The sequence below is a fragment of the Tinamus guttatus genome, unplaced genomic scaffold (assembly GCF_059628265.1).
Source record: "Tinamus guttatus ecotype Peru unplaced genomic scaffold, ASM5962826v1 Tinamus_guttatus_pri_ptg000060l, whole genome shotgun sequence".
Classification (NCBI taxonomy): Eukaryota; Metazoa; Chordata; class Aves; order Tinamiformes; family Tinamidae; genus Tinamus; species Tinamus guttatus.
This window is the reverse complement of record NW_028288594.1, coordinates 3,539,702-3,555,505: the sequence shown is the minus strand read 5'-3', so window position 1 is coordinate 3,555,505 and position 15,804 is coordinate 3,539,702. Positions and strand designations below refer to the sequence as shown.

General features: G+C 39.0%; 1 protein-coding gene across 1 annotated transcript in view; it reads right to left on the bottom strand.

Annotated features, from left to right (window-relative positions):
* Positions 1 to 3,319: 3,319 nt before the first annotated feature.
* DPP4 (dipeptidyl peptidase 4) overlaps positions 3,320 to 15,804 on the bottom strand; it is a 35,678-nt gene continuing 23,193 nt past the window's right edge. Inside the window, exons 18-25 of the mRNA XM_010228801.2 lie at positions 14,433 to 14,502; positions 13,597 to 13,791; positions 12,838 to 12,892; positions 11,425 to 11,524; positions 9,864 to 9,928; positions 4,531 to 4,603; positions 4,213 to 4,286; positions 3,320 to 3,436 (exon numbers count right to left, since the gene is read on the bottom strand). Coding sequence (XP_010227103.2) covers positions 3,338 to 3,436; positions 4,213 to 4,286; positions 4,531 to 4,603; positions 9,864 to 9,928; positions 11,425 to 11,524; positions 12,838 to 12,892; positions 13,597 to 13,791; positions 14,433 to 14,502 — 731 coding nt within the window. The 3' untranslated portion in view covers positions 3,320 to 3,337. The remainder of the gene's footprint in view (positions 3,437 to 4,212; positions 4,287 to 4,530; positions 4,604 to 9,863; positions 9,929 to 11,424; positions 11,525 to 12,837; positions 12,893 to 13,596; positions 13,792 to 14,432; positions 14,503 to 15,804) is intronic.

Here is a 15,804-nt window from a genome sequence, read left to right as displayed (position 1 = left end):
TAGCTTTCAAAAACGTAAACTTTGCGTTGATCTCCTGTGAATAACTTTTTCATATTCAGAACATTTAAAATACTCCTTCCAATATTTTTGTGTGTATATGTTATACTACTTTAGCCATAAAAAATAACTGCATTTTGTTTCAAACTAATTGGGTCACCGTTCTAAATTCTACTTAGTATTATCAAACCCATCAAAGGCCATTTTTAATGGGGGGAGGGAAGTCTAATGGACGCAACAAAGGATTTACATAAAATCAAATGTTTCTATTTATAAATTTAGGAAAAATGCTAATGAATTAAGTTTAAATGCTTTGTTTTGTGCATTTGATAAACTGTAAGATTCCAATTGTTTTAAGGCTAGTATAGAAGTTCAATACTGGTTTGTCCTGAAAGCAGCCTGATGGTATTTTAATATGTTGCTGACTTTGTTACAGATAATGTATGCAATCAAAGTGTATTAGTTCTACTTGACCAACTTATAGAGTGTTAAGGAATCAGTGTATTCAATGGCATTTCTGTTAAGTATTTCAGTTTTTTTTTTTTTTTTTTTTTTTTACAGTCACTCTGTTCTTGTGTGAATTTTAATGCTGTTATAATGTTAATCTTAACATTATGAAATCACACACAATATACAGCAAATCTATTATTATATTTGCTTCCAATTTCATATTCCTGGTCAAAATTACTCAATTTCTTGGATGTAATTTATTACAAAAGTTTATGTGTACTTGTGAATAGACTTGTGTTTTTCACAATTAAGAAATGTTATGTGAAAATAAATATTTATCCTAACTAATTTTCAATTTTTATTTTTATATTGCAAGACCCAGAGCACGTATGAAATGTGGCACACTTTTAAATATCTACTGTCACTTCAAAATACTTAACTATTTAAGCTCAATCTTGCAAGCTGCTGAGTTTGTGAGTGGAATCGCACTAAAACATGCCATGCTCCATCTGTATGGGCAAGTAGTGTGTAGCTGTTCACAGGGCACATATTTCAACTCTAACATTAAATATGCAGTTGGGGATAGCATATAACTGACCTGTTCTAGAAAGAGACAGGTTCTGAGTCACTGGTCGTGAGTTGGTTCCTCTTCTTGCTCTTTGGAAAGAAGATGCGGACCAGGCAGACATAGTCAAGTATTTTAAAGATCAATAGGTAAGTAAGTTTTTATAGAATTTTTATAACTAAGTGCTACAATATTTAAAGCATTCAGTAATTAATTGAACATTGGCTCAGCTACTGGCTAACCGGGGGAGTTTCTACTGTTTTCCTAAAGCCTCGTACTAAGCCTCATACCTAAACTCCATCATATTAACTAGATAGTACTCCCTCATATTAAAACCCACAGATTCCTCATCAAGCTTTGAACCAAAGAATCTAGATCTTCATCCACCTCACAACTTCAATTGTCACACGTCTGGCTTTAGCTCTATTAGTGTTTTACACAGTGTACTGTATAAGCAATTTTTGTTTATCCATTTCACATGAAAAAAACACAACAAAAAAGCAAGCATTAAGAGCCTAACTGTAGCACAAAGCTTGCTTCCTAGTGTCGGCTTTGTACATTAATGAAATTAGCTGGCTTCCTTTTGTGGCCTCAACTTAGAACTTAGCAGTCACAATGCACTTTAAAGGAAGCTGAAGCTCCTAACTCAGGGCTGTTGATTCCCAAGACAGCTGTATTCTCATATTCATTATCTACATTATTACTTGGAGCTAGGGGAGATCTATCAGAGATAACAAGCTAAACAGCCTTGAAAAAAAAAAATGGCTTCATGTTCTACCAGCAGCATAATATAGTATTTCTTCTTCCTCAACATCCCCCATTCTCCTCATGTATCTTCACACCTTTTTTTTTTTTTTTATTATTATTATTTAAGGACATGCTCCACAAACTTCCTGGATATGTTTTCCTCTTCTTCTCTATGATGTATTGGGCTTTACATTTATAGTCGCACCTCTAATAAAACTGAGTAATACCTATGTAATCACATGCTGGTATCTAATATCAAGAGGCTAAGCATTAGATAATCATGTCACACTTATGTCACGTAAAACAAACCAAATACCTTTAAGAAAAGCAGAAAATTCACTCTAAATTGTTACCAAAATTAACGTATTTATTTGTGTTAAAATATAGGAGCTAATTTCTGGAGCAGGGTATCCAATTATACAGAATACACATCCTTTTATAACTTAATGACCTCCTTATTTTAAGGCAGCACAGCTTGTTGTAGAAGTTGGTTTACATCTTTTCTCCGTTTGTGAAATTTAAGAAAATATAAATCTTATCTTCAGATGGAAGTTTTGAGACTAAAACAGAATTTTAGTGGTAGGCTGCAAGGAAAAGCAGGTTTTCTAAATAGCACATTCATATGAGAGTTCTAGTCCAGTCCTTGCTTTAACTTCTGAATTGCATTTGAATGTTTTGTATTTGAGTCTCAATATATTCTGCTCACTAGTAAATAGAAAACTAAAAAAAGATAGAATTTCTGACCCACAGAGGAACAATAATGGGTTCCTAGAGTCCCTAGGTAAGAGTTCACCAGTGCATATTCATATAGTACCAGTCTTTTATCATAAAATAAACTCACATCACAGTATTAGGTTAGGAAGCAAAATGCAGTACAATGAGTATTATTCAGAGTCTTTGCTGAGTGTTAGTTCCATGCTTTCTTTACAGGACTCAAAACAGTTGTCATCGAAGAGACTACAGAGAAAAATTAAGGCACTAAGATAGGTGTTACATATTGCATAGAAAATAACAACTTTGCAGGATTCCTAGGACTATATCTAAAAGTCACTGATCAAAATTAGGTAGTTTCTGAAAAAAATCTAATTAAGGGTTCATCAATATTTTCATAGAAATAATCACTTTCTTTTAATTTTAAATTCCAGTGGAAAGAAATATCTCTCCATAGAAATGTAACTAATTATCAGTAGTATTCTTAAACTAACTGATCAGTTCAGTTGCTCTGTGGAGTTATTTTCAATATTTGTTACACCAAACTAGCAACTGGACTGTTTCCCTTTTAGACCTAAAAAACACTAATGCAAAGCAAGTGTTATGCTTTTCAAGTTTCACAACATATACACACATTGATGGCATTAGTGACCTGATTAAACACAATTGATAAAAATGCAATAGTTGCCTGGCAACAGAAATCATCCTAAAGATTAGCATTTCACAGAGTACACAGGTATCCAGGAGTGAGTTCACCTCTACCTCCATCTTCATTCATAGTTTATACTGGCTCGGCATACACTGAGCTAAAGAGTTTTCTGGAGAAGAACCATCACCAACAGCCCAAATGCTGGTGCTGGTCCTGTGCTAAAGCAATGAAAAACACTGCTTTATGAAATGGCTCATATGGGTATAAATATGCTTATGTGCTTGACCGGTAATGGAATGGTCCTTGTCCGTGTACCACTGTGGGAGAGAAAAAATACAGAGAATGTTAGCCCTTGCCACAGCCAAATCCCTAATGAGACATGACAAAGATACATGCAGACATTTAAAAATCAGCTCAGAGCAAGGCTAGCTCAGCATGAACATAAGGATAGGCTGATGGTAGAGTGCTGCTGTGTTACTCCTGTCATTGCTTTGCGTACACAAGGTCAGCCATCTATACATGCAGTAACCCTGCAAAGCGTGAGGTGTGCACGTGGCGTGTCCCCACGCAGGCTGGCACAGCTGCCCAGCCTGAGCTCAGCCCGAGCTGAGCTGAGCACTAGCAGAGCTCGACACCCCTCCTGGAGCGCCGCAGCACGGGCACAGGGGCGGCCTCCTGTGCAGCTCTGCTCCCAAGAGCTGGACGAGAAGCAGCACCTGAGGCTGACGTCTTCCATGCACAAAGCTAGAAGAGGCAACTAATGCCTCCTTGCTCTTACACGTTCCAGTAAAGAAACACCAACATTCACAGACCACTTCTCTTAGGATAAATACTAGGCTTAGCTGAGGCTAAGCAGTCTTCTTAAACCTTATTGTAGTGTGAATGCATATGTGAAGCTTGGCTGTTTGACAACACAGAAAAAAATAACAAAATAAAAGATGAGGTGAAGTGGGTCAAATACAAGAAAAAGATGTATATTTTTTTTTCTTGTACAGAAGGTAAATGCAGAGTTATGTTAAAAGTTTCAGTTACTGAACATGAAATGCAAACGTGAACTTTGGATCAACAAAAGCAAACAAAAAAAGAACTGTACCATTGCCTGAAAATCCACCTCAGCATCAACAAGAGCTTTGGAAATCTGTGCTGCTTGCTGAAAGTGAACATTATCTGAAAAAATAGAAGAGAGGTAAACAAAAATTGGTTCTGTACTACTCTGGGGGAAAAAAAGCAAAGCAATGATCACACAAGACTCCTCAGCACTGCTGATTGAAACCACAAATTAGTTGTAGCAAGCAGTATTATTTTTATTGACGTAGCTTTAACAGCCTTGCCCCTTCATGCTTTTGTTTTGTCAGTAGTAGAATTGCGAACCTGTCTGTAATACTAAAATGTCTAATTAACTGCAACTCACCATCTGCTGTTCCATGAATAAGGAGATAGTCAACTTGCTTGAAATTTTCAGCTCTGGCCATTACAGTTGAACTCTGAAATTAAAGTTTAAAAAAAAAAAAAAAAAAAAAAAAAGTGCTATTTGTTAGAAGACAAGTGACTTTCATTCCTCTTGACACAGTTGGGGATCCTTTGGATGAAAGGCAACAACCTCTTTCCCCCTGCCACAAACTAGCATGTTCACATATCCAGCAGCATTGTGCTGGCACTCAGACTGTTCTGCACCGGGCTGGAGCGACTACCAAGGGCTGTCTGCAAAATAACTAGTAATTCCAGAGGGGAAGAGTTTAGTGAGCGAGCTACACATTTAATGCATTGCTAACATGTTTGGTGCCTGCAGCACAAAACTTGCCGTAGGTTTCCTCTGCTACCCAGCAGACACTTTTTTTTTTAAAAAAAAAAAAAAAAAAAAAAAAAGTTGCTATGGCAACTGTGCCTCCTATGATAGCAGAGAGCTGATATTACAGAGGCTACATGCATTATTTTCCCCACCTACATATACACTACAATCTACCTATACATAAATAATGGAACTTGTGATTCATCATTCTCAAGTAAAAAGGGCTGAGAAGGGGTTTAAGGCAATGCTGTCCCTCAAATATGATGCTGAAATGCCTGGGAGGAGAAAAAAAAAAAAAAAAACACACACAACACTAATCCAAACCTATAAATAGAAGCCAAATGGCACACTGGGACTGAAACAACATTATGCTGAAAAAAAAAAAAAAAAAAAAAAAAAAAAAAAAAAAACACGCCCAGCAACTAAGGTTAAAAAAAAATTTAAAACACTGTATTAGCATACTCACTGTAACACAGTAATCCCCTCACCTAATACAATGACCAGGTACTAAAGAATGAGGAAAATAAAGAGTTGTAAAGACCACCCTGCATTTGGGCAAGGAAAGGGCATATGGTCATGCTCTGACATGAGGGTGGAAGGGCAGGGACACGCACAACCGTGTGGGCTTGGTGAGAAACCCAGCATAAGGGGGAAAAGGGATGGTGCATGGAAACTTCTAATAGCAGAAGTATGAGGTTTCTGCTGAAGATTCCTGCATTCTTGTAGATGTTTGCTGACCATTATAGCAAATAAAAGACAACACGGAAAGGAGGAAAAAGAAAAAAAAAAAAAAAAAAAGAAAAATGAGGAATGTTTTCTTCTCCCCTTGCTACTAAGGCTGTATCCTTGCACATGCATCTTTATCTTCTCTCCTTGGTCCCAAAAACCATACCACAGAAGTGTTCTGATTTCCTTGAGTAACTGCATACTCATCCAAAGTATCTTTAAAGCACATATATATTAAAACTCTTTTGTCATGGAAACTAATGTATTGCAACATTGTCATAAGTGAAATTCGTGCTTTTTGATGATTGAAACAACATTTTAAAACAAGTTCAGCAGTGGAGGGGGGAAAAAAAAAATCCAATCTGTAAAACAGTAATTTCTCTCCATTGATAAGAAAGGCTGTCGACCAATGGAAATCCCACGTAATACACGGAGATCAGTGCACAGTGGAAGCGTGACATTGTGGCCATTGAAGTATCACAGCATAAGAGCGGAGCTATTAATAGGGTGCCAAAAACTGCAGAGGGGACTTTGATTCAGCAACGAGCTCTGGTGCAGCAGCCACCCTCCAGAATGAACCTGCATGTCACGGGCCAATGACTTAAAAAAACAAACCAAAACTATACCTCGATAGTGAAATACCAGATTTTGAGTGAAACATTTTGTACGTACCCAGATTGGAACTTGGTAGATCTCCTTTTTAAACTTTCTTCCAGCAAATAAATGTGGTTGAAGGGAGCGCAAACTTTGAGCGGAAGCCTGACCTGACTAATCAGTTACACTTCTGCAAATCTGACTTTCCAAAACCATTTTTAAAAAAGCAATGTCACTGTTTCTCTTCCAAGCATTAGATGAAAATTTGTGTAAAATACTTCAGAAAGAAGATACAAAAGAAATCCTGGAAAACAATTCCTTTTCAGTGCTTCATCACATGAAATGGTTTCTGATGGGCATTCTGTACTGTGCTCTACATGTATTTAAACACAAGAAGCCCCTTCCCTAAATCCTCTTAAGGATGATACAACATTTTGATCAAAAAGGTTGCAAAACAGGGAGCAATCACAAGTTAGACACGGTTAAACCTCAAAGCAATGGCTAAACCAGCTGAAACCAAGTGGACAGCAGAATTTAACTTAATTTATTCCTTCCTTTCTGCAGTTAGACCGCAGTGACACCAGTTCTGAAAAAGGTACCACGTGCAAGTGCTAGGAATTAGGCTCTGCTGAGTGTAACTGGCTTTTCTAAAGATCACACAGCAGTCAACATTTTATCAGCACTCAACAAACAAGTTAAGGTTTGGCTGAAACTGAAGGTCTCTCTCCCTTTAGCATATTCTCAGATAATAGAACAAATGTCAAATCAGTACAAGATGGCATATTTACAAAATTGTACCCTGTTTTGCATAACCTAATGATGCAGCAGTTCTTAAGGACTGAACATTTCAAATCTGCTAGCAAAAGATTGCCAAATCAATGACTGTTTCAAACACTTGCCAAAAGCATATCAAATTCAGAGTGAACTGCAAAATAATCTTCTCGCAAGTTGAACAGTCTCTTTAGTATGCTGTATGTGGCTGCTGCATCTGACCTCTAGAGCTGCGGCCTGCTTTAGTCTCAGATCCTGTACATTAGGGACAGGCTTTCTGGGCAGACATTTTCTCTGCCCTTCAGCCTCGGATCTCTACCGATGTTTGCACAGTTCCACTGGGAGCACGTTTTCCTCTTCCTTTCACACAGCTCTAATTTTTATTACTCACAGCTACCTTAAGAGGCACTGGTCACACCTAATTAGCTGCTTAGAGGTTTGAGTTTCTGCTCCACTGGTAAATGTGAAACCTAATGTCATGATACTGCACACAAAAGCATACCCCCTGTACCACAGCTGGTTTCGTTATGGTATGTATTGACAATTATTAATAATGATCTGTGCATTAGCACGGCACCTAAGCAGCTTACGTCTGCTCCAAGACCCATTTCTTTTAAATTAGTGCACACATTGCAGAGATCATGCAACCTTCATGCTTTCAAGACAACTTTATGCCAGCTACACTAAGACAGGAAAACACACAGTGCAGCCTGCAAACCCAACAGCACAAAGTTCAAAAGAGCTTTAACAGCTTCAACTAGGAGAGCCTTTCAATACATGTTTTGCATTAGCTTGCAAAATACCAACAGGGCTCAGTTCAGAAAGTAGCCCTCATTTCCCATAAGGGCCTTGTGGGAAGTGTGACTATAACCACAAGAAAAGGGATGGGAACCAGGAAAGGCTGGACTGGGGTCAGCAAGGGGCTTCAGCAACCACAAAATCCTACCAGCTTTTCTTCTACCTCCACATGAAAAACAGCAGAGCCACTTCCTAGGTGTCACGAGGTGTCTGTGAAAAAGCAAACTCCAAATAATACATCCCTTAGAGCATGTAGGAACAAATGAGGACTTAAGGAATACTTTCCAACATCCAGAAAAAGCAGGGAAGTTTGACAATCTGATCTGTACCATTACCCCTCCTTCATCTAGCCAGCATTCTCCCCAATTAGTCCTCTGAGTAACACATTCGAAACCTTTAGCTCTTTGGTACTGGCAGTTTCAACGTGGCCATTGCCAGCAATAGATACGATGCCAAGAAAATCTGACTCCTGGCTTGAAAGGATTAAACAGTCCTCTGTTGCCATCTGCGCCGCGAAGCTGGTGAGTGACTTTGTGCACCCAGAGCGTTAACATTCGTTCTGCACGGGCGGCAGTGACTTCTATTTACTCTGCTACGGCGCAGACCCCCTGCGGCTCCCGTGCGCTACGGGAACGGGCTGGAGGGAAGGGGCGGCTGGCGCCGGACAGGCCCCCTGCGACCAAGGCGCCTGCAGTCACGGCCACCCGCTGAATTTTGACCTGGACTTCTGACACAGCAGCTGACGAAACCAGGTCACTCTAGTGATATGTCAAAGCAGACCTTTCCGTCTATGTATACTCATATATATGTTTTTTTTAAAAAACAAAAACAAAAAAACCCATGCTTTTAGCCAATACGACAGCACCCGCCTCTTTCTTGCTCCCCATAACCGTGATGTTTTAGTGCATCAAGGTACCATTCAGCCTAAGCGACCTTATAACCAATTCACCAATCAAAATAATAAAACAGAGAATGACCCATCTTGTTTGGTCTCAGTGACATCCTGATATTCGCTTGCTTTGTGAGGACCTGCATCTGGAGAAGAGAGGGGCAGCACGTCCCTATCTCCCATCCGAGGTACACAAGAACAGTTTCGTCCCACATTCCTCCGTGAAACACCAATAACCGAACACAAAGATTTCTTCAGGCTTCTTAACTTTCTCCTGTAGCCCCTGTATTTCCATCTTGATCTGAAATTTAGGAGAGAAAAAAAAAAAAAAAAAGAAAAAAAAAAAAAAAAAGCCCAGCCCTATTCCCAGCTATTTGTAACTTTGAGATGCCCCTTAGGCAACAAAAGAGGGCCAGTACACAGGACAGCAACACGACTAACTCTTCTGGCAAAAAAACCCCACCACACATTGCACGCATTGTGCTCCCAGAAAAAAAAAAAAAAAAAAAAAAAAATGCTCTTTCCTCTCTTGCTGGGCAAACATTAGTTATTTCAGGCCAAAGTTCAGAAATCCCACGTGAGGTCAAAATTCCAGCCCTAATTCTGTTGGTTTTATAGTCATCTGCAGCTTCTTCCATCTGACCACAGACAGGCTTGTCTACCCTTCACGGTTTCTTAATATTTTGGAGATTTTACTTCCCCTGAATAAAGCTTGCAGCTTCATCAAGTTCACTTCATAAAGGTCAGCAAGAACTAGAGTGCATTTTTGATAGAAATGCCGTTTAAGACAAAGCATACTTTGCCCACTAGCATATTACATGTTAAAACAAACTTGTTTCTTAGTGAATAAAATAAAACAAAATAAAACATTTTTACAGCTTGTTTTACAGTCTTCAAAGTAGCCAAATGGAACTAAATGCTACCAAAAAAAAAAAAAAAACCCACACCATACAGCAAGAAGTAACTGCTTCACTCCAAAAGCATGAGAGTAAAGTGCCTAAAAGCACAGTGCAGTGATTGTAACAGGAATGAAGAAACAAAGTTATTAAAATAATTTCTTCCTATGGGGAAGGAATCAGTAAGAGAGTGATCCAGGAAAACAAACAAACAAAACAAACCCCAAAACCATACACTTTAATAATTAAATTTAAATGAAATTTAGTGATTTCTTTCTTACATTATAGTTCTTCAGGTTATCACTCTCAATAGGAAGGCCCATGTATCGTTCCGTGTAGATTGAATCTGTAATAAAATGAACAGAATGCACTACTTAATTTTCAGTATTTCTGTCTACCTGAAATTTTATACTGTGATACAAACAATAAGAATGCATTACCATAGTGCAAAGTATAAAAAAAAACAAAAACAAAAAAAAAAAACAAAAAACAAAAACAAAAAAAACCCAAAAAGGTCCACAGTTTTCTCACAATGAGGCTTGTAGGTAATCATCATTATTCAGAATATTTAACATTGCTGTTGCCATGGACACCTGAATGCTGAATATTAATAAAGTACTTAGTGTCAATGTCACCTTATTGTTATTCTGTCAGTAATTCCATGAAAACTGCAGAAAATCTTGCAATAAATAATGGGTGTTTTTTAAACTACCAGAAAATTTACCGTGTGGAGTTAGGAACGGATTAGGACTCATCTGAGCTCTGTTTTTTGTAATTAAAATTCAGTATCTCAAATTTTCCACAGATTTCAGTGTGATATAGTATTGCTTCTGCAGATTTGCTGCCCTCTTAGTATCCATACAAACAAATACTCCGTCATTTGGTTATAATGCCCATTTGACCATCTATCAGTGCTGTCGCACACTGTGCTGTAGTGTTGAGCATGTGTGCCCGCATTACTCTTCTTTAACTAACCAATTAAAAGTAGAATTTTAGAGATATTCTCTGCCATAATGCAATAGTCCCAACCAAAACATTATGAAAACATCCCTACAGCCTCAGCTCACCCATACTAATACCTGGCAGCACGATTTGATTACATAGCCTCAAGTGCTAGATGCAGAATGAAAAATTATGCCTTATTTAGAAAAATATTTCCCGGAAGTTCTTTTCTTTGACTGCTTTAGGAGAAATCTAAACCAAAAAAGTTAAAATTATACAACTACATTATAGGGTTTTCTTTTTTTTCAACTGGGAAGAGGTCCCCTATAACTGTATTTGTAGCCTCATGAACTACCTTATACACTATAGTAATGTTGAAGCATGTGCAGACTTGCCCAATTGTTCAGAAATTAGTTTTTAATCACACTGTGATATTCTTATGATAGAATTTATAAAATCCAAATTTTAGACTCTAAAAGAATATGGAAATAATAGAAAATAGAAATAAGCAAAGAAACATTTTAAGGAAGCAAAGACTAATACCAATGAATTTCTGACATTTTCTGATGGTCACAGCACCTCAGGACGCTTGGCAGCTTTGGAAGGCAAATACAGATATTTGCATTATAATAATAGTATAACTATTACAATAATTTCACATTCATTAAAGGCTAAAAAGATTATCTGTAATTGTGCTTTTGACTTTTTAAAATGAGAAATAAGATGTAGGGAATTTGTTGAGTTCTGAAATACAATATCTACGAGTTCATCAAAACAGACCAAACAGCATTTACGTGGTATCTAGTAGCTAATCAAAGTTCTCCACTCTGAATCAACACTTTGCAGCGTGTGCACTGCAAGACATATGGGGCCCCCTGGGAGGAGGAAGCCATCACGTACCATAGTATTGCCAGCGTGACACGGGGGCAACTGCTATTCCGCACTTGAACACTCCGCTTCCCGAGCCAAGCACCATGGAGGTCACGTATCCCCCATAAGACTGAAAAGAAAACATTGCTGTTATTTTAGTCAGAAGGAAAAGGATGGGGCCCATCTGCTGAAACTGTTCACCAGACATTCACAGGCTTGGCATTTTTCACATTAATGAAGCTCATGCTGAATTCGGGTCAGATCTCGCGCCGCCGGCTCAGTGGGGAACGTGGCACCACCGCGCGTGGCAGCTGCGGCTCTGCCGAGCGAGGGGAGCGAACTCGTCTGGGCCGCGACTTGGCTCTGCGCGACCGGGCTGGGGGCAACTGCAGGCACCAGAAACTTCAGCAGGAGGCCAAAGTCCCTGCCGGGAAATGCATCCCCTCCTGGTGCCGCCGGGGGTGGCCAGAGCTTGGGCCCATGACGCGCCAGCTGCCGAGCTGCACCAGAGTATCGGGAAGCGGCGCAGCTCCCACTTGCTCCCCACTTGCCACCTCTCCTGCCGAGGGGCAGGAGCAAAACGGTGCTTGCAGAGCGAGGCTTCCTCAGGGGTGCCCGGGGCAGGATCTGTACCGCAAAACCTGCGTGCTGCACATACCAGCTTCACCCCACGCTCTCGCCCCACAGACAGGCAGACCAGTACAGACCATGCTGGTGTGTCCAGCCTGCAGGGCACCTAAGCAACGCCACCGGCTGCCCAAACAACTGCCCTCGCCACGGTGAGGGGGGTTATTTTGGGAAACACGCCCGCTCACTCAAAGACACAAGCAATTTTTGGATGCTGTTCATATCTTGAAATTGGACTGCAGACAACTGGAACTTGGTCCTTGTTCACATCTCTAAGGTTTTCTTCAACTCTTATGTCCACCCGATGAGATCGGCAAGATAGCGCGCGTACTTAGGGATTAAGCCCACGTATGAATACTCTGCCTAATCTGGCCTTAGTAAGGATCACTGCCAAAGCTGCCACAAGCAAAATTGAGGTGCTTGGTGAGCAGCTGACAACTGGAGAAGTGGGAGAAATTACTCTTGCCCATAGGTTTGGTATACTGGCGAGCATAAAATGAACTAACGAACACATATTTGATTTTTTTCTTTCATTAGATCATCTTGTACTTGAGAACCTGCCAGTAGCCTTTTAAATTAACTGCCTTAGTAGTGCTGTCTTATGTTTCAAAAGCTCCTGAATACTTGCAAAAGAGCAGTGTTTCTGTGCACACAGGAACTTGCTTGATGGCCTTCAGCAGTTCAGTTAGGGATGTTGGCCGGACCCCAGGGGTTTGGCACACCAAACCCTCAGGTACGGCACAAATGAGCAGGCAACACAATAACTAGTTGTTATAATTCAATAATAAGCCAGCCGAACTACTTTTGAGTACTTACCCAACCCCAAATGGCTATTCTGTTCTTATCAACAAAGCCCATTTCAGAAAATTTTCTAAAAGCAAACAGAGTAGTTAAATGCTTAATGGATTGCAGATATCTGCTCCTGTTTTCCATCACATAGGCCTTTTTCTATTGTATAAATAAGCATGTGCAAGTCATCAGTGACTGCTTATAACAAAATGCAGTGCTTCATACACATCTTTAAAACAATTCAGAAAAATACACGTGAACGTGAAAAACAAACAAACAAAAACACTTAAGAAGTTCTGCCAAGAATCTCTATTCATATACTTGACATTTGTATCATCTGTGGGAAATCAGTTAGATTCCCCTCGCTCCACACCCTTAAGTAGATAGCAATTAAATTTTGACAGTAAGGGACAGACTAGCAGCTGAACATCCAGTCAGGGTTTAACAAATAGATTCTGAAGCACCACTAGGACATTACTTCTGGGTAGTTTAGCACAGATAAATAACTGTCAAATCAGGACCCTGCAAAACAAGGAGTAATACTTTCATTCACAAATTGTTTGGTGGCATCTCTTTATGGCAATGTGCTGAAGCTATCAGCTTTATAGACCTAAGGCTACAGTAAATTTGTTTTTAAACCACTAATTCCCTCTTTTTAAGCATAATTATTGGTACATAAATGACACTCTTCAACATATAATGTAGAATTTAGCTATATTTTTGCCAGTAATTTCACAGTAACCATTCAAAACCTCCACGTCTGTTGACCATTTCACAGCACCTCACCTGGCTGCTGCTATCTGATCTTCCACTTCATACGTTCCTAATCTTCGGTTTATTGCGTGCATGATTTTATCCCCCTGGTAGCCACTTCCTCTGCCATCAAAGCTTGCCACAATGATCTGCTCCGTGCTCACAAGGTAAGTAGCCCAGTCGATCCGGAAGGCATAATTCACTTTTTGACTACAGGGTCCTGCATACCTGAGTGAAAATGCATACTTGGATGAAAATGCCTGTGTTGATCAGCATCTTCAAAAAAGTAGGCCAGATTTTAGGTAGGAAAGTTACTGCTTTCTGCTGTAATAAGAAGTTATTACATTTTTATATGGCATCATCATTATGGCTGCTTGACCAGCTTATAAAGTAAAATAAGCCTCAAAGCCAAATCTCCTCTACAAGTCTGTACCCTCCAGGGGTAGGGCAAGTACTGATGAGATCCACCATGCCAACACAGTCCCTCATCTCACATATATTGACGATGAAAGTACATTACTGACTTGCAATCTCATTGCAATTTCAATTTCTAGTGAATTTTAAATCTGGAAAAAGAGGTATGATAATGCTTACATCTGTATTTTTACAGCAAATACACTCTATACCCGCTTTACTGCCACAAGCAAATACACCCTTATTAAGCATTACCTCATCTTCGGGTACAGGAATCTATGACTCACTGGGATACACCTTTTTTTTATTTATTTTTTTTAAATTCTCTCTTAAAATTACTTTAAGAAGTAATTAGAAAACATGCCGGCTTTGTATTTCCTGATGTTATTAGGAGCATTTGAAGTAGATGAAAGTGATTATTAACACAACATTGCCATGTAACTTGGAAGACTTACACATCAATAAGCAGAGGGTACTTCTTTGATGAATCAAAATGGGGAGGCACAATCATTTGATACCAGAGGTCTAAAAGGGAAAAGAGCTTGACTTAGTTCCAGTGAAATAACTCAATATGTATTGCAATTCACATAAAACATATTTAAATTATGCCTAATAACTAAAAATAATTTCATCTGAAAGACAGATACTAATAAATATTCCTACTTCATCTAACTCTTAAAAAAATATTTTATAGCAAAGTTAAAGTCTGAAACTAGGAAAAATCAAAATAATAATAATGAAATTTGATGACTCAACATGTTGTCTTGTAGCATTCTGCAACATAAGCTTGGAAAACTTGGTTAGTCTTTACAGAGATCTGTATTAGCTTAGAAAAATTTATCTAGGCAATTTTTTTTTCCATTTCTAAAACTAAGTTCCACATATCACACACACACAGGTAGGCTGTGCATAAGTATTTGTAAAGTCTCCCAGAAACACATCCAAATATTTGTTATTTCTCAGATAACAGTGTTTCCTGTTCCACCCATATTACTCGGTCTACCAAAACTGGCTGGCAGCCACCCAAGCACTAAGTGCAGACCACAGGTGAGTTCTGCCACCCAACCGTCCTGATTGTTCACTCCAAAATTTTCAAAGAACGGATGCTGCAAAGGAAGCATAAAACAATGCTGACAGCCTGTGCTGAAGTAATGGCTAAAGTTTTACAGAAATCTGTTCGGCCATGAATACGAACCATATTAAACATGTGCTCCTCAGCACTGAACAACTATGATTCTAAACCTGAACACATGAGTATTTTTCTTTCCCTGCCCCACCCCATCAACATCTGTGTACCATATAATTATAGGTATGGATTTCTGCTTTGACAAGCACATACATGAATTTTCAAGACTTGTAGCTTGAAGCAGGACTACATAAATGGATTTACTTCTGTTTGTGACATGAAAAATAGATTCCCCTTACCCAAAAGCTTTTAACCAGAAGAGATGAAGTAGTAAGAACAAAGAGGAATAAAAAGATGAGTACACAACTGATAGCATGAAGAGCATCTTTAAACCTCCAACTCGCATGGAAGATTTCATCTTTAGCCCTAGTAAAAATGTGACTAAAATAAAAGACAGAAAACACAAGGGTAAAGATAGTCATTATATAAGATAAACAGTGTAAGGAGAGAGGCATCAAACAGAACAGATAACAGCAGCAGAAGGAATACAATGCAGGTTGCAGGTAAATAAAATTTCATTAAGAATATTCTTTCATTTCATCAAGAAAGAGAAAGTATGTCTTTAAGAGAAAGGCTAATAGCAAAAACGATAGTAAGAACAGTTCAGACAGTTATTGGGCCTATTACTCCTGACCTGCATC